The 23,304-nt window shown below is 41.6% G+C and overlaps 1 protein-coding gene across 1 annotated transcript in view; it reads left to right on the top strand.

Annotated features, from left to right (window-relative positions):
• Nucleotides 1-17,257, top strand: part of FAP (fibroblast activation protein alpha) — a 137,308-nt gene extending 120,051 nt beyond the window's left edge. The window contains exons 22-26 of the mRNA XM_068245675.1: nucleotides 593-692; nucleotides 1,112-1,176; nucleotides 6,919-6,991; nucleotides 7,247-7,320; nucleotides 12,550-17,257. Coding sequence (XP_068101776.1) covers nucleotides 593-692; nucleotides 1,112-1,176; nucleotides 6,919-6,991; nucleotides 7,247-7,320; nucleotides 12,550-12,648 — 411 coding nt within the window. The 3' untranslated portion in view covers nucleotides 12,649-17,257. The remainder of the gene's footprint in view (nucleotides 1-592; nucleotides 693-1,111; nucleotides 1,177-6,918; nucleotides 6,992-7,246; nucleotides 7,321-12,549) is intronic.
• The last annotated feature ends 6,047 nt before the right edge of the window (nucleotides 17,258-23,304 follow it).

Raw genomic sequence — 23,304 nt, 5'->3', positions numbered from 1 at the left:
GTCTTCTGCCTTCTATTACTCTTTGTTCTTCTATTCTCCCATAATATTGATTGCAGCTGCCTCGCTGTCTGTTCTTGCTGCAAATATTTGGCATGTAAATTATTATTAATATTGATTTCTAAAGCACTAACCTATTCCGTGGCACTGAATTTCAAATATTTCTTACAAAAAAACAAACAAACCAAAAAAAACCAAATTCCCTGGTAGGAAAATCAATATCTGAATTTAAAATAGATCATTTTATTGGGTGACATCAGTAGACTAATAAGAATTCTGGCAAATTTTAATTAGGAAAACAAACACAACTTATTTAAAAAAAAATGCAGGATGTTATATAGACATATTACCTGTCAAAAATGTCAGGGAATATGTTTGAAATACTTCCCTGCATACTGAAAATATAGTGGCACAGGGATATCTCCTGTTAGTCCAAAACTCTCTTAGTCATCAGAGATGGATTTCTGCAAAGACCTCACAAGATTGGACTGTGGGTTATATCTTACATGGAAGAGGTATTGCTGCATCTCACTTTTGCCTCCAGATCGTCTTTAAGTTTCAGAGTACATGTTGTAATTTTGTTTCTGCTTTTCAGTCATATGGCGGTTATGTCACATCCATGGTCCTCGGCCATGGATCAGGCCTTTTCAAATGTGGAATTGCTGTTGCTCCTGTTTCCAGCTGGGAGTATTATGGTATGTGGAAGTAACATTAAAATAAAATAGTGCCATTCGTCTCCTTCCCGACTAGTTTCAATGACTGTCTTTTTCAGGGTATCACATACAAAACCTACACATTGCTCTTTAGCTACATCAATGGTGCAACAGTCACGGTAAACGTCTACTGAAAATTAAGCTCCAGATGTAGACGTTTTTGAACACATTGGCCTCAATTCACTAACCTTAACTCCTGTCTTTAATAACTCTTCTGAGCTGTTTTACAGTTATCACAATTATATCACCATGGTGATAACTGTAAAACAGCTCAGAAGAGTTAAGACAGGAGTTAAGGTTAGTGAATTGAGGCCAAAATCTGTTATTCTGGCTATATTATTGTGAAGTATAATGTATACAATTCATAATTTCATATAAATTCAGTAATTTATCTATTTCAGCATCTTTTTATTCTGAAAAATACATGGGTCTTCCAACAAGCACTGACAACCTCGAGCATTATAAGGTAAAATAAGATTGATTATTGTAATTATCTCATTCGACATCAAGATCTTTAACCCATTCGCGTTCCGTCGTTTTTACTTGAGCAATGTTCACCTCCCATTCATTAGCCTATAACTTTATCACTACTTATCACAATGAGCTGATTTATATCTTGTTTTTTCCGCCACCAATTAGGCTTTCTTTGGGGGGTACATTTTGCTAAGAGCCACTTTACTGTAAATGCATTTTAACAGGAAGAATAAGAAAAAAAGGGGGAAAAAATCATTATTTCTCAATTTTCAGCCATTATAGTTTTAAAATAATACATGCCTCCATAATTAAAACTCACGTATTGTATTTGCCCATATGTCCTGGTTATTACACCGTTAAAACTATGTCCCTATCACAATGTATGGCGACAATATTTTGTTTGGAAATAAAGGTGCATTTTTTCCGTTTTGCATCTATCATTATTGACAAGTTTAAAATGAAAAAAATATAGAAATATTTCATCTTTACATTGATATTTAAAAATGTTAGACCCTTAGGTAAATATTTACATGTTTTTTTTATTGTAATGTTTGTTTTTACATTAAACATTTTATTTGGGTATTTTTGTGAGGGTGAGATGTAAACAATAGTTTTAGAATGTAAATGTGTCTTGAGTTTTATTTTTTTTACTTTTAGTTGTAGTTTTACTTTTTGGCCACAGGATGAGTTTGTTTACATGATGTCACTCTAAGCGTAACATACGCTTAGAGAGGCGCATGGGGGAGGCAACAGCCAGAAAAGGCGAAGCTTCCGAGAGAAGCTGTCGCTTTTTCAGCGGGGGAGAGGAATCAGTGATCGGGCACCATAGCCCAATTCACTGATTGCCTGGCTAACGAACCGCGGGCCGGGAGCACGCGTACACGCGCGTGATCGGCCGCGGGGGCGCGCATGGTTCCTGGACATTGTTTCTACGTCCAGGAACTAAAATGGGTTAAGGGCAACTCTACCCAGACTCTTATTTCTTTTTTTCTTGGATTTGACTGTGTCTCAGCAGATTAAATAGCTAGTGATATTAAATTGTGCCCCCACTGGTACAGCAGAGCAGAATTAGAAGAATTAGAACCTATATTATGTTTACACACCCTTGGGGTTGATACACAAAACTGATCTCAGGAAAAAGGATGAGCTGACGAATCTATAATCCTACATTGCATGCTTCTAGCTGCAGGAAGGTCCTTCTCACTCCCCTTCAGTGTAAAAGCTCTATACAGTCAACCACCAAACAGCTCCCTTAGATGCATGGTGATTGGCTGCATGGCTCTTGTACATTGAACAGTGAGGACCTTTCTGCTACCAGAAGCAGGTGCTGTGCTCTGCATTAAGTACAGGAGAGAGGCCCCCACAATGGCAGGGCTCGCGGGGGCTATTGTTATGCCCCTAGGTCCATGACTTGGGAGGAAGTACAGCACTGATAACAACAGCATCAGCAGTTCATCTTCTTAAAACAACACTGACTAAAACTAACCAGAGTCATAACTAGAAATCACTGGGCCCTCCTGCAAAAGTTTGGATGGAAGGTAGCCTGGTATAGGTGCCCTTAGTATAGGTAGCCAGGTATAGGTGCCCCCAATATAGATAGCCAGGTATAGGTGCACCCAGTATAGGTAGCCAGGTATAGGTATCCCCAGTATAGATAGCCAGGTATAAGTGTTGCCAGCATAGCCAGGTACAGGTACCCCCAGTATAGATAGCCGGGTATAGATGCCCCCAGTATAGATAGCCAGGTATAGATGCCCCCAGTATAGCCAGGTATAGGTGTCCCCGGTATAGATAGCCAGGTATAGGTGCCCCAATATAGATAGCCAGGTATAGGTGCACCAGAATAGCTAGGTATAGGTGCCCCAATATAGATAGCCAGGTATAGGTGCTCCCAGTATAACCAGGTATAGGTGCCCCCAGTATAGTCAATTATACTGTAGGTGCCCCAGGGTTATACCCTCACCTTGGGCCCCCCATTCAGTGCTCCCACCTTCAGTAATTACAGCAGCAGCTAGCGGACAGGGAACACGGACTCACCTCTTCTGCATTCATTGCGACGGAGGCTCTGTCTTCTCTGTTGAAGCCCCTCACTGATAATCAGGAAGTAGACTCCTCCTCTCCCCATATCTGTGTGTGCCCAGAAGCGTTTTGCTCCTGCGCAGTACTACTGTGCAGGCGCAGAATGCTCACAGCTGCGGGAGCATGATGGGGGGTGCGCATGCAGCCAAGCCGCTCATGCGCCGGAGAGTGCAGCTTGACAGAATACCGGAGGGGATTGCTACAGAAAGGAGCCACAGGAGAGGATGCCGAGAGAACACACAGACCTCGTAGAACTGGAGGAAGCCCCAGGTAAGTATAAATACTGGCATATAGCCCATCTCAGGTTCTCTTTAAAGAGGAACTGTAACCAAGGATTGAACTTCATCACAATCAGTAGGTGATACCCCCTTTCCCATGAGAAATCTTTACCTTTTCTCGTATAGGGGCTCTGTATGGCTGATATTGTGGTGAAACCCCTTCCAAAGTGTGATGTTACCTAGGTCCTGACAGTTTCCTGTCTGTGAGCCTTGCTGCATTGTGGGAAATAACAGCTGTTTCCCACTGCGAAGCAACCAGAATCTCCCTCTATTTATATGTGTATATATAAAAACAACCTTTTAGCCTATCGCATTGTTAAGGGGTGTGGCTATAGATAATAGCAGTTGGTGTTTTTTTTTTCTTTTCTGCCAGTAGTAAAGATGGTTATGTGCATGCTCATTGTGGGTCAAACAATATGAACAAATTACATGGTGAATATTATTAATTTCTTAATTTCTACTCTATTTTTTAACTTCTCACTTTGCAATGTATTGATTTATTTGACCCTCACTACTATAGTTACATAGTTTGGTTGAAAAAAGACATTCGTCCATCAAGTCCAACCAGAAAAAAATAAAAAAAATAAAACACCATCCTGAACCTCCACATATCCCAGTTGATCCAGGGGAAGGCAAAAAAACCTTACAATGCCTGGGACAATTAGCCTTCATAGGGCAAAATTCCTTTCCAACTCTAAATGGCAGTCAGATAAATCCCTGGATCAACTCTTCCGGGAATTACCTAATAATTATAGCCGTGGATGCCCTTCAATGCAAGGAAAGCATCCAAGCCCTCTTTAAATGCAGATATAGAGTTTGCCATAACTACTGCCTGAGATAACCGCTCTCACTATGAAGGACCCCTTTCTAAATAGATGGCAAAAACTTTTTTCCTCCACACGCAAATCATGTCCCCTTGTCCGCTCCTCTTTAAGATTTCAGATGACAGTTATCAATAGTGTGTACTTAGCTTGATGTCCAGGAAGACAGCTAAAATCTAACTTGAGAGAAGGTTTTTAAAGTGTATTCTGAAAAGGTAGAAATTACAAATGTTATACTTGTCCAGCGTCTAATCCAGGCTTTCTCAACCAGGGTTCCCTGGAACCCCAGGGTTCCTTGAGGACTCTGCAGGGGTTCCTTGGCATTTTACCCCATCGTGGGGGAAGCATAATAGAGCACACTATAATAGGTGGTACTGTAACAAGAAGCACTTAATTGGGGTGTCAGGAGACAGTATAATGAGTGGCAGTGTAATAGGAGATAGTGAAATTAGCAGCCTTACCTACTTAAAGCCCATGCCTCCTGAAAAATAAATGTAGGGGTTCCTCGAGAACAAAAAATTGATTGCAGGGGTTCCTTGAGATCCAAAAGTTATTAACAGGGTTCCTCCAAGGTAAAAAGGTTGAGAAATGAAACATCACAGACAAATTTTAAATGGGACTTGAGGCAAGCAGAACAATTGAGGCCTATGAGTGTGGTTGGCAGGTAACTGAACACGCTCACCATCATATGCTAATTGCTAAATGGATTTTTAAGGGCACACCATAAAACAATTCAGCCGCATCTGGTTTAGGAAAGGTAATCATCCTGACCTCAAGCACACATCAGCGCAGTGCAAAGTCTCCCGTGCTACGTCTGACGTCATCTTCTTTCATCTCCCCGATGCTCTGGTTATAAAAAAAATGATAATAAAGGCAAATATTTAATAAACCTTCATTTCACCAACCCAACTTTCTGTTGTGAGGCTGAAAGCAAAAAGCTTCACTCATCTGGTAGATTTTGAGTGGTGCTGGGTGTCACTGCATTGGTTAATAGACATAACATGTTCCAACAATAGTACAATGTTCTCTGGTTTTAAAGAGCCAATCAAACACAGAACAGGAAGAGAAGACCATAATGGCAATACTAGAGAAAACTGATCATATTGGTTATGAAAGAGTAGCATCCAGCTATTTCTGTAGTTACTTTCAGCCCCCCTCAGTTTTCACTCCTCCTACCAATTGTTTTTTTCAAGGATCTTTTTTGTTCCTGATCTTTTTTGTTCCTGATTTGTCCAACGTGGATGGATGTCACGTCATGGTAGTCACATCACGTTCGTCATGTAAAGGAAACCTACACTGAAGTTAAACAATTGTTCTTGTAGATCTTATCCTAAAGACGAGAACATTCCCAGAATCTCATAGTTTTGATTTTGGTTTTAACCACTTGAGGACTGCAGGTTTATAACCCCCTAGAGACCAGGTGATTTTTTTACGCACTCTGCAGCTTTAACAGTTTATTACTTGGCCATACAACTTAGCTGCCAAATGAATTTTACACTCTTTTCTTCCCACCAACAGAGATTTCTGTTGGTGGGATCTGATTGCTGCTGCAATGTTTTTTTTTTATTAATTTAAATATGTTTTTTTTCTTAAAATAACCTATTTTGTATTACTTCTCCCTCCCCCTTCCCACCCTCCCAGAAGATCCCTGCATGTTCAATCACCTCTCATAGGCATCAGCCTATGAGAGGGATCAGTTTGTGAGCCTCTCCTGAGGACAGCTCAGTGACAGAGCTGTCCCCTGTGGGAGGCTGTGGGTCCTAATGAGCCTTCTCTTTCTCCTCTTGATCCTTATGTTCCAGCGTTGTCACCTGTTACAGCTATTTGGTGAACTGGTTGACTACACCTCCGTGAGCCCTCAGAAGGCTTCAGGATCATTTGTGTCCCTAAGCGCTCCTGAAAATGCTGCCCCTCTTCAGGAGGGCTACGAAAGCTGCTATGGAAGCCCTATGGAAGCCTTCTGAGGGCTTACGGAGGAGGCGTAACTTTCACTGGGGGACAGTGCATAGAATAAGTGGACAGGAAAGGCTCAATAGGATCTAGCATCATCCCTCTCCATAAGTAAGTGTATGATATTAAAGTGGAACTGTAATGAAAATAACATAATGAAAAAGTTGCTTATCTTTTACAATATTCGTTTATAGATTAAGAGGCTCACAGACAGCAAACTGTCAAGACCATGGCCATGACATCACACTATGAGAGTGGTTTCACCACAATATCAGCCATACAGACTCTCTCCCCCCCCCGCCATTTGAGAAAAGGTAAAGATTGCTCAGGGGAACGGGAGTAGCAGCTACTGATTGGAATGGAGTACAATCCTTGGTTAAAGATCCTCTTTAAGCCATGAAATAATAATCCAATGAAATAATTGTTGATTTCAAAACTGAATGTTTTAAGCAGGCTTTCTCAGAAGCATATTGCTACGTCGTTATTACTAACAGTCATAGTGGCAACTGATTAGATGTGCACAATACATTAGCTCACCACCAAGTTTTTCCATTAGCTGTGCTTTTAGGAAACACGTCTAATGAGTCACCTCTTCTTCCTTTTCAGAATTCATCTGTGATGTCCCGCATTGAGAATTTCAAGAAAGTAGATTTCCTGCTCATCCACGGCACAGCAGATGGTAGGTGTTATCACCGATCAATCCGCTGTCCAAACGCGGAGGTCTAATACTACTGTTTGATCAGTAATAAGCACACTACTTAGTTAGTTTCTGACTTGGTTTCAGCAAATAGAAGTGTTTGTGCTATAGTAATGCCCGGGCTATCATTTTTATCTACAGGAAGTGAAGCCCGTCATTTCTAGTTAATGCATTATGGTAGGACTGTCAAATACTCATTCACTCATTGCTGTTATTTGTCTATGTGCTTTATCACAGATAACGTTCACTTCCAGCAAGCTGCTCAGCTCTCCAAAGCTTTGGTGGAGGCCCAGGTGGAATTTGAAGCAATGGTAAAATCTCATTCTTATGTAATATATTGATAAGTGTTGGCGGAGATTAAAATGATTATTATGTTAATAAAAATATTAGTAAATATTTAAAAAAGATATTTGATTTGGGGTCTGAATTTATATATCAGGTGGTAAATGCTAAGATATTTCATGTCACTATATGTCAGCCCAGCTTTTCAGCTCACACTTTTGGTGACCACACACTTGCATGGAACAAGTGTGAACTCAGAGCCGACCTTTGTGGGGCAATTGCCCCAGGCCCCGCACTTGAAGGGGCCCCGCGCACCGCCACTCAGAGCCTAATTTAATATTAAATCAAATGTCTGCTGCGCTGCGCTCCGCTGCGGGTGGCCACCGCCGCCGATCGCTCACTGACCTGATGCCGTGCGCTTCCTGTATGTGTGGAGCACATCGGCATCCTTTCCCTTCTCTGCCCGGCTGCGCTCTGCGAGTGACGTCACGATTGACGTCATATGCATACGCAGAGAGAGCGCTCCCCACGGCAGCCCGACCCGAAGATCCGACCACACCACCAGGACTGAGACTGAGCAAGCAACGAGCCACACTCTGCAGCGCCGGACCCAGACGTATTGCAGAGGCCAGGGCACTAAGGGCAGGCAGAGCGCAGATACCAGTCCGGTAGGTAGGAGGATTATTTGTGGTGCGGCTAATTAGTAAATTTGGGCGGGGCACTGGGGCAGCATAATTATTTTATACTGGCTATATACTGGGCACTATACTAGGTATATACTGGGTACTAGCTATATACTGGGCACTATACAAGCTATATACTGGGCACTATACTAGCTATATACTGGGCACTATACTAGCTATATACTGGGCACTAGCTATATACTGGGCACTATACTAGCTATATACTGGGCACTATGCTAGCTATACTGGGGTACTATACTGGGGCACTATTCTAGCTATATACTGGGCACAATACTAGCTATATACTGGGCACTATACTAGCTATATACTGGGCACTATACTAGCTATATACTGGGCACTAGCTATATACTGGGCACTATACTAGCTATATACTGGGCACTATGCTAGCTATACTGGGGCACTATACTAGCTATATACTGGGCACAATACTAGCTATATACTGGGCACTATGCTAACTATACTGGGGCACTATACTAGCTATATACTGGGCACTATACTAGCTATACACTGGGCACTAGCTATATACTGGGCACTATACTGGGGCACTATACTAGCTATATACTGGGCACTATACTAGCTATACTGGGGCACTATAGTGTACAATAATAATAAGGAACACTGCATTAAAGGCAGACAAGCCCATGAACGTGGCGATACGGTATATGGCCTACACTTATGGCGCTAGGCCCCGCATGTGACACTCACCCCAGGCCCCGCATACTCTAAGGCCGCCTCTGTGTGAACTTGTACAATTTTCATGGAACGGGGCCTTAATTATGGGAGAAGGGGCTTATGATGGAGGGGGGCAGAAATGATGTACCACTTGGGGTCACAGAGACCTTAGCAGAACCCCTGCTTCCATCATGTTCATTCCTATTCTTCACCAACTGTTATGTGATGTCACACTGTAATTGCTACAACATTGGAACAGACACATGAGAAAGAATCATAGGAGGAGCCTGGGCAGTAACAGCTAACTATATTAAGGAGAACCCGAGGTGGGGTTCTGACAATGCAATCCACATACAGAGGCTGGGTCTGCCTATAATGCCCAGCCTCTGTTGCTATTTCAATCCCCTAAGCCCTCCCCCCCTGTGCTCTGCTATCCCCCATAAATCACAGCCGCGCTGCCGACACGCAGTGTGTCACCACGGGCTGTGTTTATCTCTGTACTGTCTGACGCTCCCCCCTGCCTCCTGCATAGCTCCGGTCCCTGCCCGTGTCCCTTCCTGCTGATTGGAGGCAAGGGACGTGGGCGGGACCGGAGCTATGCAGGAGGCAGGGGGAGCACGCAGAGTAACAGTACAGATGTAAACACAGCCCACACAGTGCGGCTGTGATTTATGGGGGATTGCAGAGCTTAGGGGGGATTGAAATAGCAACAGATTGCATTGGCAGTACCCTGCCTCGTGTTCTCTTTAAGTGTTCTCCCTCCCATTGTTTTGTAGCATGGAATGGGGAGAATACTTTTTGAGGAAGGGGGAGGACACAGCAACGGGAGAATATGGGGGATATAACTGTACTTGTTATTGGGGAAAGAATCTGGCTATACCTGTTGCAAGAGGATTACATGACTATACTTGTTATTAGAGACATAAAAGGCCACACTTTATAAAATTGACAACACATGGGTCTAATAGGGAAGGGGATATGGCTACAATTGTTTCCTTTGTTTCCTGTGTCAATTTATACTTGAGTCTTCACAATTTCCAAAATAATGTGGTCTAATAAAAATGTTGACTTGGACTTGAAGAAACTACTGTGATGTCCTCAGAGTAATGGTCCTATCAGAGTTAAATATCAGTATCAAGCTGTCACAGGAACATTTTGGTCACCGCTTCTTCAGCCGGCTACCACCAGGCCGTAGGTTTCGGGCCATCTCCACCAGAACTTCAAGGCATAGGAACTCTTTTCTCCATTTTGCTGTCAACCTCTTGAACTTGCTTCAGGACCTCCCACCTCCAGCACCCACCCCCATCAGTCCCTCAGTCAGGGGGGACTGCGGCTGTCTGATTGATAAGATTGTCTAGTGAAACACTATGTTTGTACTCACACAGGGCCGGCGCTACCAGAGGCAAAAGAGGCAATTGCCCCAGGGCCCCAGAGCCTGTAGGGGCCCCCAGTGGCTACAAGTAACATTCTCTGATGGCGCTGAAGTTACTCCCTGTGCGCCGCTATAGTCGTAATTCCTATTACGGTCTATGGTGGTGCCGGCTGCACCCAAGTCTTCTGCGCTGGATTGCCAGTGTTCAGCGGTGACTAGTCATTGACAATAGTTTTTAACTAGCAAACTGCAGCCAGCATCAGAGTTGCTCATCAGAAGCACTGACAACCTTTGGTCACTGAGTGACTAGAGGTAGAAACTGAAATTTGACAACAGTCTCTATATACTGTATAGGTCTATCACTAGGTATTAGCGGCTGCCTCTAGCAACAAACTGCAGACATCACTTGCTCCAGCAGAGTCACCTTTGTGACATGGACCTTCATAAAAAAACGTTACGGTTTAATGTTGCAGCCAGCCAGTGATAGATTGTGGATAGGCAAACATTTACACCCAGCAGAAAAGAGTTAATGAAACTTAAGCATGTAGAAGAAAATATGTACCATATGCTTAGTGCATAGCTGGATGTTATCTACTATGCTTCCAGCACCTGGCAGAGATTAGCTTGGACATCAATTTCACTCAATCACTTGGGCGCGTTGTTTGAAGTTCTTAAAAAAATATACATGTAAGATGTGTGTTTAATAACTTAGGAGAAAGCAGAGACCTAGGCGTGTACTGTGTTATTCTTCTTGACATGTCATTTTATTAAGTATTTATATAGTGCTGACATCTTCAGCAGTACTTTGCTGTGTAGATAGTGTATATTGTCTTCCTGCTAACTGTCCCTCAGAGGGGCTCACAATCTAATCCTTACCATTGTCATATGCCCATTGTAGTCTAGGGCCAAATACAGTATAATAGGCATTAAAAAGCTGGTGCAACTTTTTTCCATGTGATTTTCAATTCCTAACTGACATCTGTGCCATCTGCATATAACTATAAACTATAAGGCCTCTTGCACACTGCACGCGATTCCGATTCAGATTCCGCTTTTTAATCAGTTTTTACCTCCGATTCAGATTCAGATTTGCAGTGTGCAAGGAGCAAACTGCAAATCTGAATCTGAATCGGAAGTAAAAACAGATTAAAAAGCGGAATCTGAATCGGAATCGCGTGCAGTATGCAAGAGGCCTTATGGAGATAAATAAATTGGATGCTATACTGAAAACTGAAATTACCCAAAACAGTGCATGCGTGGTAGACTGCAACATGGCCAGGTCAAGGGGGCTGGAAGAAGTCCCAGGTAAGTAAAAATCCAAATATCCCCTCGGGCTCAGGTTTAAGTCAAGCATGGTCTCGTCAGTATCTTTTTGGTTGCTGGTGGCTTAAAAGGCATTTTATGACAAGTTGTGAAAATATCACCTAGGAGAAAACTCAGGAGAAAAAAAATCACTTTTTCTTCTAAGTTTTCTCATAGGAGATAATTTTTCATCTTCAGCTTAAAGAGAATATGCACTGTCCAATGTGTACAATAAAAAACATACCAATCGAGTCACTGTGATCTCCTGGATCCCTCTTTGCCGTTTCCGCCGATCCCCGCCGCAATCCTGGCTTTTAATCTTCAGTTTTAGGCAGTGTTTACAAACAAAAAACATGGCCGCTAACCATGTTTGTATATATATATATATATATATATATATATATATATATATATATATATATATATATATATACACACACACACACATACACTAATATGTGTGTATGTATGTGTGTGTGTACATATATATATATATACTACAATTTTTTTTTTACATAGTAAATTATCTGCACTCCAGTCTGGGATTCTCACAGTTTTTCAGCATGTGACAGGCAGCTCCCTCCCCCTCAGCCTCACCCACTGCATCCCAGACAAGCTGAAACTGAGAGCAGAGACGCTGTCTGTGAGTAATAAACAAAGCACACAGAGCCTACAGGGGGCGTGCATAACTTGTATTCATTACAACAGAGGCAGCCCATTCCTCCCTGGATCGACAAAACTTGACAAAGAAAAGAAGATTAGATATATTACAGAGACAGTGTTACTAGAAAAGGCTGCAGTAACCCAGACCACATTAGAACAGGTATAGAAACTTATAGTATAGAAGAAATAAGGCTGAAAATTTTGTTACAGAGTCTCTTTAAATTTCAGCACTCTACAATTGAAAAACATACCAAAGAGTAGGTAAATCAGTACTATCAAAATATTCTCAGTATTTTCTTGCTTGCTGGTGGTTAAAAGAGCATTTTAATTAAAACATGTAAAAATATCAACTAGGAGAAAACTTAAGAGAAAAAAATCAATTGGATCACGTTAAATAAGTAAAAAGCACAGCAGATACATGAACTAAAATTGGGCTTTCAATAATTCTTTGGATCATGACCATCTCTAACTATATGTTAGGAGGAAACATTTGTGTAATGCTGCCTTACATTTAAATGATGTTCTGTGTCTGTTTGTATTTACAGTGGTATACAGACAAGGACCACTCCATCTCAGGAGCAGGAAGGAGACACCTATATACCCACATGACGCATTTCCTGAAGAGATGTTTTTCTCTCTCATGAGAGTTTTTTTAGTTGATTAGATTTGTGAACATCAATCATGATACCAAGCAATGAACCCAGAGAGAGACCAAAGTCACGTTATATAGTGTAGTTCTAGTAAGAAGAGAAGTTTAGGTTTTTAAAGGACACCCGAGGTGAAACTAAACTAATGAAATAAACAATTGTATCTATCCTCCTTCTCCTAAAAATAACTTTAAAATATTCCATATTTTTATTTTATATTTAAATCTACTTTTTAAGTTTTTACTGTTTTATTGTTTTTGCTCAATGACACATTCATTGAAGTATGCCAGAGCTAAGACCTATGAACTATTGACCCTTTTTATCTCTTTCCTGCTCTCGGAAGCCATTTTCTGATAAGAAATTACAACTATAAAACACTTTCATATCAGTGAGGGTCACACTGTAGTCTGACCCAGTCCTGACTCAGACAGGAACTGCCACTTACATACCTGATGTTTAACTCTTTAAGGCAGAGAAAGAGAAAAAGGAACACAACGTAGTTATTTGTGTGCTAGGCACTGTACATACACATGTCTATCTCATCATGTCACATGTCACCTCGGGTATCCCTTAATGTATGACTATAAGTCTCTGTGAGACCTTTTAGTTATATATTTTACAGTCAACAAGAAAGGCTGCTACAGTCAAAATAATTGCAGCAATTCCTTCTTCCCGTCTTTGTAGGCAGCAAAGACTGAGCAACCAATTCGATCCTAGGCTGGGTTCACACTAGGGCCAACCGTATTCTACAAAGAAGACCAACTTCTAAACAGATTGTGATAGTGAAATGTAAAGTCCTGATCTGCATGACTTTTCTGGACACGGCACAGAAAACGGACATATCCCCTGTGGCATCCCCTGCCGTCTGGTGGACACCAATGGATACCAGAACAGGATACCAGACAGACACAGCGGCATAGTGTGGACCCCGCCTTAAAGTGGACCTCCAGTGTAGATCATACATTTAATGGGTTCTAATAGCAAGTTATAATTGCCTGGTGTGTCTTTAATCTCCAAATCCCCCCCCCCCGCCCCCGCCCCATACCTGCTGGCTTCTAGTGCATAGCCCTGCCCCTCTGCTCAAAAATGCCATGATGTTTTTTCTATTAGCAGGGGTGGGACTATGCGTTGGAAGCCTGCAGCCCCGGGGCTACGGGAGGGATTCAGTGTGTGAAAATGCAGCAGGTAACTATAACTTGCTATTAGAAGAAGACCTGTTGAATGTATAATATCCACTAGAGGTTCTCTTTAAACCTTGAAATGGCCATTCACAAAGCCTATGATTAATTAGTGCTACGCAGAGGTGGACTTCAGAGAGGAGCTTTTTTATGCACTGTTAACACAGCAGTTCTTCCGAATACAGCAGGAAGTGTTAGTAGTAGTGTTATTATTATGTTAAGGTTTTAAAAATACAAGTTTAAAGTTGTGACTGTCTCAGGTGAATGACTTAAGTTTTTAATGTTTATTCAGCTCCCATATAGGCAGATCATACACTACTGAAGTTTTTATATGTTCCTTGCACTCAGAAGTGTCTCTAAGCCATATCAACTAAAGTGATGCTAAAGTCTACAATCTGACTGCAAAAAAAACCTGTCATTTAGAACACTGGATTTGTAACCCTTACAGAGAGGAAAAAAGGAACACAGGCTTTTTCTAAGTAGATCTGAGACTTTTTACAATCATGTTAACCTCATTATGTTACATGTCACTTCAGGTTCCCTTTAAACCATTAGTAGCTTCAAAGGAATTATCTCATTTGAGATAAGTGCATTTTTTACCTCAGTTGGCAGAACTCGTTGTGCTATAAATTCTTGGAATGCTTTGATGTCTCTCTGCTAACAGAGGATATTGAAACTGAAAGCAGAAGTCTTTGTTATTGTCTTACACTGCCCCCTAGTGACAAGTGGCCACATATTCACATTACAGCAGTACTAATTAGAAGCAAGGAAATATAACAAATACGAAATAAAAAGAATGTGCTCAAATAAATTGGCCTCGAGCACTTGCAAGCCTCTAAATAAATTGGCTGCTAAAATATTAATTTCTCCCAGAGTAAAAGTCACTATAATATTTTATTTTTTATGTTACTGTTACAGAAGAAAGTGAAAGCAGACAGATCTGACAAATTTTGGACTAGTCCATCTCCTCTTGTGTATAGTCGCATGTGTGTACGCACCTGTAGAATCAGTCGTTTGAAACGATTGTTCCCCGATCATTTTAAAAAAAACCTCCAACGATCATTAAGTCAAATGATGGACGAGCTAGATCATTAAAAACGAAAGATCTGCCTTGGCGGATTTTTTTAAACGACGATCGTTTGCAAAACTAGCACATCATTAGAAAACGGTCATTCGCACTAGGCTTGACATGCGTATTTCGTTATATCTCCATAGAACTTTTGATCACAATGCACAAGCGCAACACGTGGTTTTCGTTATTTAACGTTTGTTCTATGAATGTGTCCCGTGACACGTTAATTGCTCCATGATTATACCATAATTGTAATTTTAATAGACACTAAAACAGGACAGAGTGTTTTTTTAATGTTTTCAACGCTGTATTATCTAAATGCTCTACCTACATACCTATAGTATGAGTTCTCGTACTGTAATGTAATATACGTAACGTTAGTTTTATAGTGTAACGTACGTTTTGAACCGTTCGTTACGTGCGGGCGGAACTTCCTATGATGTCTCTTCCAGGAACAGTATGTGACATCTTCACTGTACAGAAGATATAATAATGGCTAGACGTGAGCCCGTCGCAGAAAACACGCATTTTCCTGTATTCTACTGTGACGTTGTTCCGGATTGTTCGTTAACAAACAGATCATTACACACTTTTAAAAACTACTTTTGCTTAAATTGTTCTTTCATCAATTAAAAGATCGTTCGTAGTTCACAACGAACGATCGTTGTCGTATGTATGTACGTAGCTTTAGTATCTCCTGACCTTTAAGGGAAGGATCTATAGATTGAAGTCAGCCAGCATCCCAACATGTTTGCACACTATATTGGCAGTTAACAAAAGTGCTCTTGTAAATAACGAGATTTTAACGGCCTACTGTAAGTGACAGTGACATAGAAAATAAAGGAATTTATAGTGCATTTTACTCTGGGAGAAATGCACATTTATATGTATGTATTTTCAATTTTAATTTTTTTCATGATAGTTGTCCTTGAACTGTTGTTTTATGAATAGTTATATTACTTTTAATTGTACCTTTTCAACGAGTAACTTTGCACAATACAGGTTCACGATGTAGCCTAGCCAAAGATAAATTAAAGAGACATAATAGGGCAGATTAGACCTGCACCCTCTGCTCCACCCCCAAAATCTCTACATCTTTCATTGAACCCTTTCAGTACTATCTCTTTATGTTTATAGTGACAGTAGATGCACATGCTTGTTGCACCAGTGTGTCTGCTTCTGCCAACTAGATGTAGTGTACTGAAATCAAGGAGATAAGATGCAAATTCCCATTGCTCGGTATGAACCACTGTAAAGCACATACAGCCTCCGTTATCCAGAACTGAGGCAACTGGAAGTCTCAACTAATCAGCATGCCTGAGGGACAACAGGGACTTTGCTTTCGGTGGGTTTTGAGGCTTTTAAAATACTTACTGAGCCGCCAGCGACGTCAAGCAGCTTTCCTGCAGCACCTAGTGGGCTTCTAGTGGCTGGCGGCATCTGTGCACGCAAGTCGGCGTGTCACCTGACTCGATTTGGGTCAGGTGACATGGCGGCTTGCATGCACAGCAGAAGCCATAAAAGCAATGAGTCCTCTGTTATTGCCTCACACTGCCCCCTAGGGACTAGTGGCCATAAATACACATTACAGCAGTACTACTTAGAAGCAAGGAAATGTAACAAATAATATATAAAACATTTGCTAAAGTAAATTGGCTTGGTGCACTTGCAAGCCTCTAAATAAATTGGCTGCTAAAGGGTTAAAGAGGAACTTTAACAAAGGATTGAACTTCATTTCAATTGGCATCCGATACCCCCTTTCCCATGAGAAATCTTTACCTTTTCTCAAATAGATCATCAGGGACATCTGTATGGCTGATATTGTTGTAAAACCCTTCCCGCAGTGTGATGTCATGGCCATGGTCCTGACAGTTAGCATTGTGGGAAATAACAGCTTTTTCCAAATGCCAAGCAAGCAATATCTCCCACTGTGCACAGAACTATCAGTAAAGGAGCAAATCAACTGGCAGGACTAAAGATGTCACCACCTGTGATAAATTTCAGACTGTATATCTAGGAGAGAAAATATTTTATAATGGGCAAACACTGATCAAATAATCTATCAATGAATACTGTATTGTAAAACAATAAAAAAATATTATGTTATTTTCACTACAGTTCCTCTGTAAGATTTCCACCATCCATCCAAACCAAAAAGATTGCCATTTGATTAGCTTATTCCTGTTTGACTACTAATATCCATGTTTGTTTTAAAAGGAGATTATGATTTGTGCAAAATATAGACCTTAACTAGGGATACCAATAGTCACTGAACCCTTGGCATTCAATGTATTGGTTTCTGTCTGTTGCTTTAAAGAAAAGTTCTGGCCAAATTATATAAGTAGACTTTGGTAATTTAATGGAAAAACAATGTTTTGTTTTGTTGAATAAAGTTATTACAATTATAGACATGTTGTGTGTTTTTTCTTCTGAGAGTCGTTGGTTGCATCTGCCCTGCTCTCATACTAGACAGATATTTCTCACTGGAAGGCAGCCCAAAGAGAGATGAGGTTCAAGGCAGAGAGGATTAAGCAAAGTAATTGTACAAGTATTCTAAAAGTACTGATGAATTTTTACTGACCACATTTATGATCCTTAAAGTGACTTTGTGATTACATTAACCCTTGGTGCAGATGTCTATAGGCATTTGTGAATGTTTGCTACCATACTCACCGGGTGTTTTTGGGCATTTTTTTCATCAAACTACTTTCGCTTGCCGCTATTGTCTTTAGGAATTTTTGTCTCCCCATATTCCCATGCCACAGACGTCTAATGATGTTTAGCACAATGTTTTGGCTCAGTGCCAACTTTTTTACTTGACCTGAAATATGCAAATAATTGTAGAGGCAGAATAATGCACGGTATTGCAAATCTATGCAGCTTTAAAATAGATAGGTTTTACATGAACAACATAAAAAAAAAACCCACAGTGGATCATCCCCCAGTGACTGCTAACCAACATCACATGTCAACAACACCAAGTGATTGGCAGCAACCACTTGTCATATTTCTTTTTACTTTGTTTAAATACCTTCACCTTCGGCATCAGCGATCAATGACCACACTTCGTCTCTTTTCAGTTTGGGTTTCCTTACAGCATTTTAGCAGATTTTACACTGACCTTGAACGCTAAGAGCGGTTAAGACTGTATTCAAGCAGTGATACATGGTGCAATCTTGGTTACAGAAGCACAAATACAGCAGCATAGCTTGAAAGTAGCGTCTCAGTAACGGAAACACCGGAAGCAACATGTACATCAGCATAAAATAAGATGGAGATGGAGCTAACCTAAGACATATAAGTGAATGACGGTTTTATATATATATATATATATATATAAGGGCTCACAGACTCTTACATTTAGTTCAGACGGGCAGCTTACACTGGTGGTTAAACCTCCTATGAATTGCTCCAATCCTGCGTGCAGCAATCACTGGATTTACCATACTTTAAATAAAACCCAAGTAGGCATTGCTATCTTTTATCACACAACCATAACTATTTACAAAAAAGGTCCAGGTTTGCTGTGTGAATAATTATATCCTCACTAATGATCTTCGGGGATGATTGGGGATGTCTTTGTAAACCAGGTGATCAGTAGCAGAACACATGCAACACAAAACTCAAAACTTTATCTTTTACCTTCTGGTAGGACTTGATGGACAGATGTCTTTTCTCAACCAAACTAACTTCATAAAAATGTAACTATCAAGCGTGGAAACAGGCACCCAAGTTGTGATAAAACTATGTTACAAACAATTAAAATAAGAACAAATTAGGTGGCTTACCTCATTGAAGACAAATTCATGTAAATAACTAATATGCACTTAATAATATGCACTTTTTCGTGAGTCTGTGCCCACTTCCTCAGGAGAAATAAAGTCTAATCTTGGCTGCAAGTACCATTTGACACGTTAATCATCCTGAGGAAGTGGGCACAGACCCATGAAATGCGTTGCCAGTGCATATTAAAATTAATTACATTAATTTGTCTTCATTGAGGTGAGCCACCTAATTTTTTTCTTATTTTAATTGTTTTTAACATAGTTTTATCACAACTTGGGTGCCTCTTTCCCCCTTTTCACCTTCCTTTGGGGGGGGAGGTGTCCCTTTTGGCCTGCTCTGGCCTGGCTACCTTCTAGACCACGCACAGCTCGCCTGGGAACCCCAGTGGAGTCGGGTTTATACGCCTCCTGCTGCCTACAGTGGTTGGTTGCTCTTCTGCAACCTCCCTTTGTGAGTATAATATTTATTGTGTATATCCCTTACTCGTTTTGTGCCATACTGCCCCATTGGGGCTCTCGATAACTTGTGTTTCTTACTTTTAGGGTGCTGTGATCAGCCTTTACAATGGTATTATGTAACTATAAAGAATGGGTTTGATAAACATAAGTATGGAGCAGAAAATTCTCTTTAAATATCCTTTGCGGTTCTTTACTAGAAAAGTACTCAGGACAGGCTATAGTGCAAAAACATGCAGTGCACGGCTCATTATGTTTACTTGTGTCATCATCTCCTTATAGAGCCACCGGCATGCATAACAACACCCTCGCTGTTTAGATATACCATTGACCATGTGCGTCATCAGAAGCATTTTTGTTCAGTTCATTTGAGACCTGCTCACAGCCTACACCTTGGATTCTGTCAGTGCTCATCTTAATCACAGAGACAATTCCCCTGGTTACTTGTCAAAGACAACACTAAGACTTGTTAATATGTGTGTACACACAGAACACCTTTTACATCTCCTACCTCTCCACTCATTGCAGTGTAGCAATCAATGCATATTAAAGTGTACCTCTCATCTACAATACAAGTCTTTCAGTATAAATTGAATACATATCACAATATATGCTAAAAATGTATTTAGATATTCTCAAAGTGGATCTAAACTCAGAACTTTCTCTCTACTCCAAAAGATTAACCACAGCATGATAATCTTTAGGGAGAAAATAATTTCCTGGGAGCACTGAATGGGTTAAGTCACACTCAGATTCAGACACACTGATTCACAGCTGCTGAGATGAGCTAATTGGACCATTTAGTCTAGTTAAACAAGCACAGACTGCAGTGCAGTGAATTTCTTTAGCAGCAAATTTTATGTGGAATAGAGATTTTTCATTGTGTTCTGTGCAAGAGTTCTAAAGAGTACCTCTTTAGAAAAAATTATAGAGCTTGTTGTCTGAATGATGGAGAATGGGGGGGCATTATGGGGTTAAATACTCAGCTGTCCTGACTTTGTGGCACAGGCAGAGCCGGATTAAGGCCAAGTGGGGCCCTAAGCAGAGTAACAGATTTGCCCCCCCCCCCCCCCCCCATTATGTTAAAATAGAATCCTCCTCACACTGGGGGAGATCGTGGTCAATCTAAATAAATACATAATAATTATAATAATAATAATATGGTAGGACATTAGAGTAGGACTATGGTAGGATTAGAGTGTGAGCTCCTCTGAGCACAGTCAGTGACATGACTATGTACTCTGTAATGTGCTGCAGAAGATGTCAGTGCTATATAAATACATAGTAATAATAATAATAATATTAGAGTACATTAGACTATGACTATGGTAGGATTAGATTGTGAGCTCCTCTGAGGACAGTCAGTGACATGACTATGTACTCTGTAAAGTGCTGCAGAAGATGTTAGTGCTATATAAGTACATAATAATAATAATAATATCTGGTAGGACATTAGACTAGGACTATGGCAGGATTAGATTGTGAGCTCCTCTGAGGACAGTCAGTGACATGACTATGTACTCTGTACAGTGGTGCAGAAGATGTCAGTGCTATACAAACACATAATAATATGGTATGACATTAGACTAGGACTATGGTAGGATTAGATTGTGAGCTCCTCTGAGGACAGTTAGTGACGTAGCTACGAAAAGGTAGAGAGATGAATGAAGACTAGCCAGAGAGGAGGAAAGGATAGAGATGGGGAGAGAGGGGAAAGCAAGAGAGGGGGCCAAGATCGCAGAGGAAAAGAGAGGGAGAGAGGGAACAAGATGGGGAAGAAAGGGTATAGATTCTCCCATCCTGTGCTGGACAAGAGTGTGATAGGAAAGAAAGTTAAAAGAGTGGAGGAGGAAAGGAAATGTTTCACATGTCACAGTGGAGTGACTGTAAATGGGCAATAAATCAGGCAGGGCAGGCTGAGACAAAAGCACCCAGCAGGAGCTGGCAAGTCCGATTATCTTCTGTATATTGTAGTTTGTTTAGTTTACTTATAGGTCAGTGTGATTTCTTTGTTTGGTAAGGACCTGTGTGCAGCGCTTCTGTTCCCCTACAGCTGAGTGACCGTCCGTCCGTGACCTGTGGTCGCTCTGCCCATCTTCAGTTTTCAGCCTGCTCACGCCTCCGTTATAGCTCCCCTCACTCACTGCTTTGCAGACAGAGAGCTGCAGACCACGTGGTTGCTCACAGTGATGAGTGTGAGCGATGTACAGTGACGATGACAGGAAGTATACGGGCAGCTGGGGTTCTCTGAGGGAAGGGAGAGAGCGGGCAGTAGCAGGAGCCAGGAGGGGTAACCAGGAGGAGAGCCAACAGCGGCAGCGCAATATGACAGGCTGGATTATGTGCTGATGGGGCCCTTTGACTCTTAATGGGGCCCCAAGCTCCTGATTGTATTGACTGGTCGAAAATCCGGCCCTGGGAACAGGTGACCTCCAAGCAGGTGATTGCTCCACCTCCCTCACAGAACAGGTTCTAGTGATGTTTTTCAAAATCCCTGCAGAGGCTCCAGTAGCAGCCACCCTCTGGCCATGTCTACCTGCGTGGACGCCCCCGGCTTGGCAGCCACGGCCTGATTAGTGGCTGCCAAGCTGAGGGCAGGCCGCAGCCATGCAGGCAGAGGTTTCCCGAAGACCTTCTTTGAAGATCTCTAGGGGGGGGGGGGGTCTGAATACTAACCTTCCCTTTCTCCAATAAAGGAGTCCATCCTTTACATCAGGTGTTTTTGTGGCTTTACTTGTTACGGGTGTGAAGATTATGATGGTCACACCTGTTTTATGACTGTTGTGAGATGGGCCCCCCAGGGTGTGAGGGGGGGCAAGGATAAGGGTGTAGACATTTGGGGCTCCCATAGAAGTTTTGCTTGGTGAGCCCCAGGATTTGTGGTTACGCCCCCGCCAGGTACTCTTTCATATGTGCCTGAAGAAGCAGCAGCAGCAGCAGCCGAAGTGGCGGGTCGTTCCCAAATTAACGGGCACCGGTGCTTGTTTCCCATGTTTCGCTTAGTACATCTGAGTTGAGACACTGCCGTATTGCTCTCTGTTGTAGTAAGGTGTCCAGGAAGTAGGTTTTTAGCCACTGTGTACCACTGGGACACCCATTAGATCATTGAGTGCTAGAATTTCAGAGCGTCTTAATCATAAAACAATTCCTAAGATTATTAACATAAAAAATGATGAGTAATATTTTAATTCATAAATGATGGTGTATCCTATTCTCTTATTAGTTTTCACAGCTTTGGTGGCACATTAATGTACAGTTAGTCCTCTACTAACAAACAGTAGGGGACCACCTGTACATTAAGACTGTTTGTAAGTTGAATTTGTTTGTAAGTTGAGCTCTGTGTTAAACATGGGAAGAAATGGACAAATTATACTTTTAGACAACTCTGGATTTCGACATAAGGTATAAACTATATTTTTTGGTTGTAAGAGTAGCTTACAACAGTTAATACAGTGCTGCAACATTTAAAGAGAACCTGAGATTGGGGGGGGGGGGGGTGAAATCATTTATACTTACCTGGGGCTTCATTCAGCCCCATGACCACCATTGCCTCCCTCACCATCTTCCCAGGTGCCTCCGTTTGCCTGCTAGCGGCCCTGGTAATCTGCCTTTATTTATATCAGTTGGGCTCTTCTGTACATCGCCCATGCCGCATTCGAATCCCTGTGAGCTTTCTGTGCATGCTCAGTACTACCTGCTCCTGCGCAGAACACTCTGGGCGACGTGAACAGGACAGGCATGTGTGCAGAAGAGCCCAAGTGATGGGACTGAAGGCAGATTACACATGCCGATAGCAGGCGAATGGAGACACCCGGGAGGACAACGAGGGAGCCAATGCTGGTCGTGCTGCTGGAAGAAGCCCCAGTTAAGTATAAATTCTCGTCTCAGGTTAGCTTTAACAACAACAAAAAAATGTAATAAAAGAACTGTACTGCATAAATTGTACTTGGAGACAACTTTGGTTGTAGCTCTGAAACGTTGTAATTCCAGTCGTTTGTAAGTGAGGAACTGCCTGTATATCACATCTTGCTAGAAGAAGCAGTTGAAGCAAACATCTGCTATACAATTTACAAATAAGAAGCCTTCCAAATGAGCACAATCATGAAAACCAGGAGCATATCTCTTGATCAGCTAACGCAAGCAGCTGTACATAGATCGTATT

The sequence above is a fragment of the Hyperolius riggenbachi genome, chromosome 7 (assembly GCF_040937935.1).
Source record: "Hyperolius riggenbachi isolate aHypRig1 chromosome 7, aHypRig1.pri, whole genome shotgun sequence".
Lineage (NCBI taxonomy): Eukaryota > Metazoa > Chordata > Amphibia > Anura > Hyperoliidae > Hyperolius > Hyperolius riggenbachi.
The sequence above is the reverse complement of the archived record's forward strand: the minus strand, read 5'-3'. Positions and strand labels throughout refer to the sequence as shown.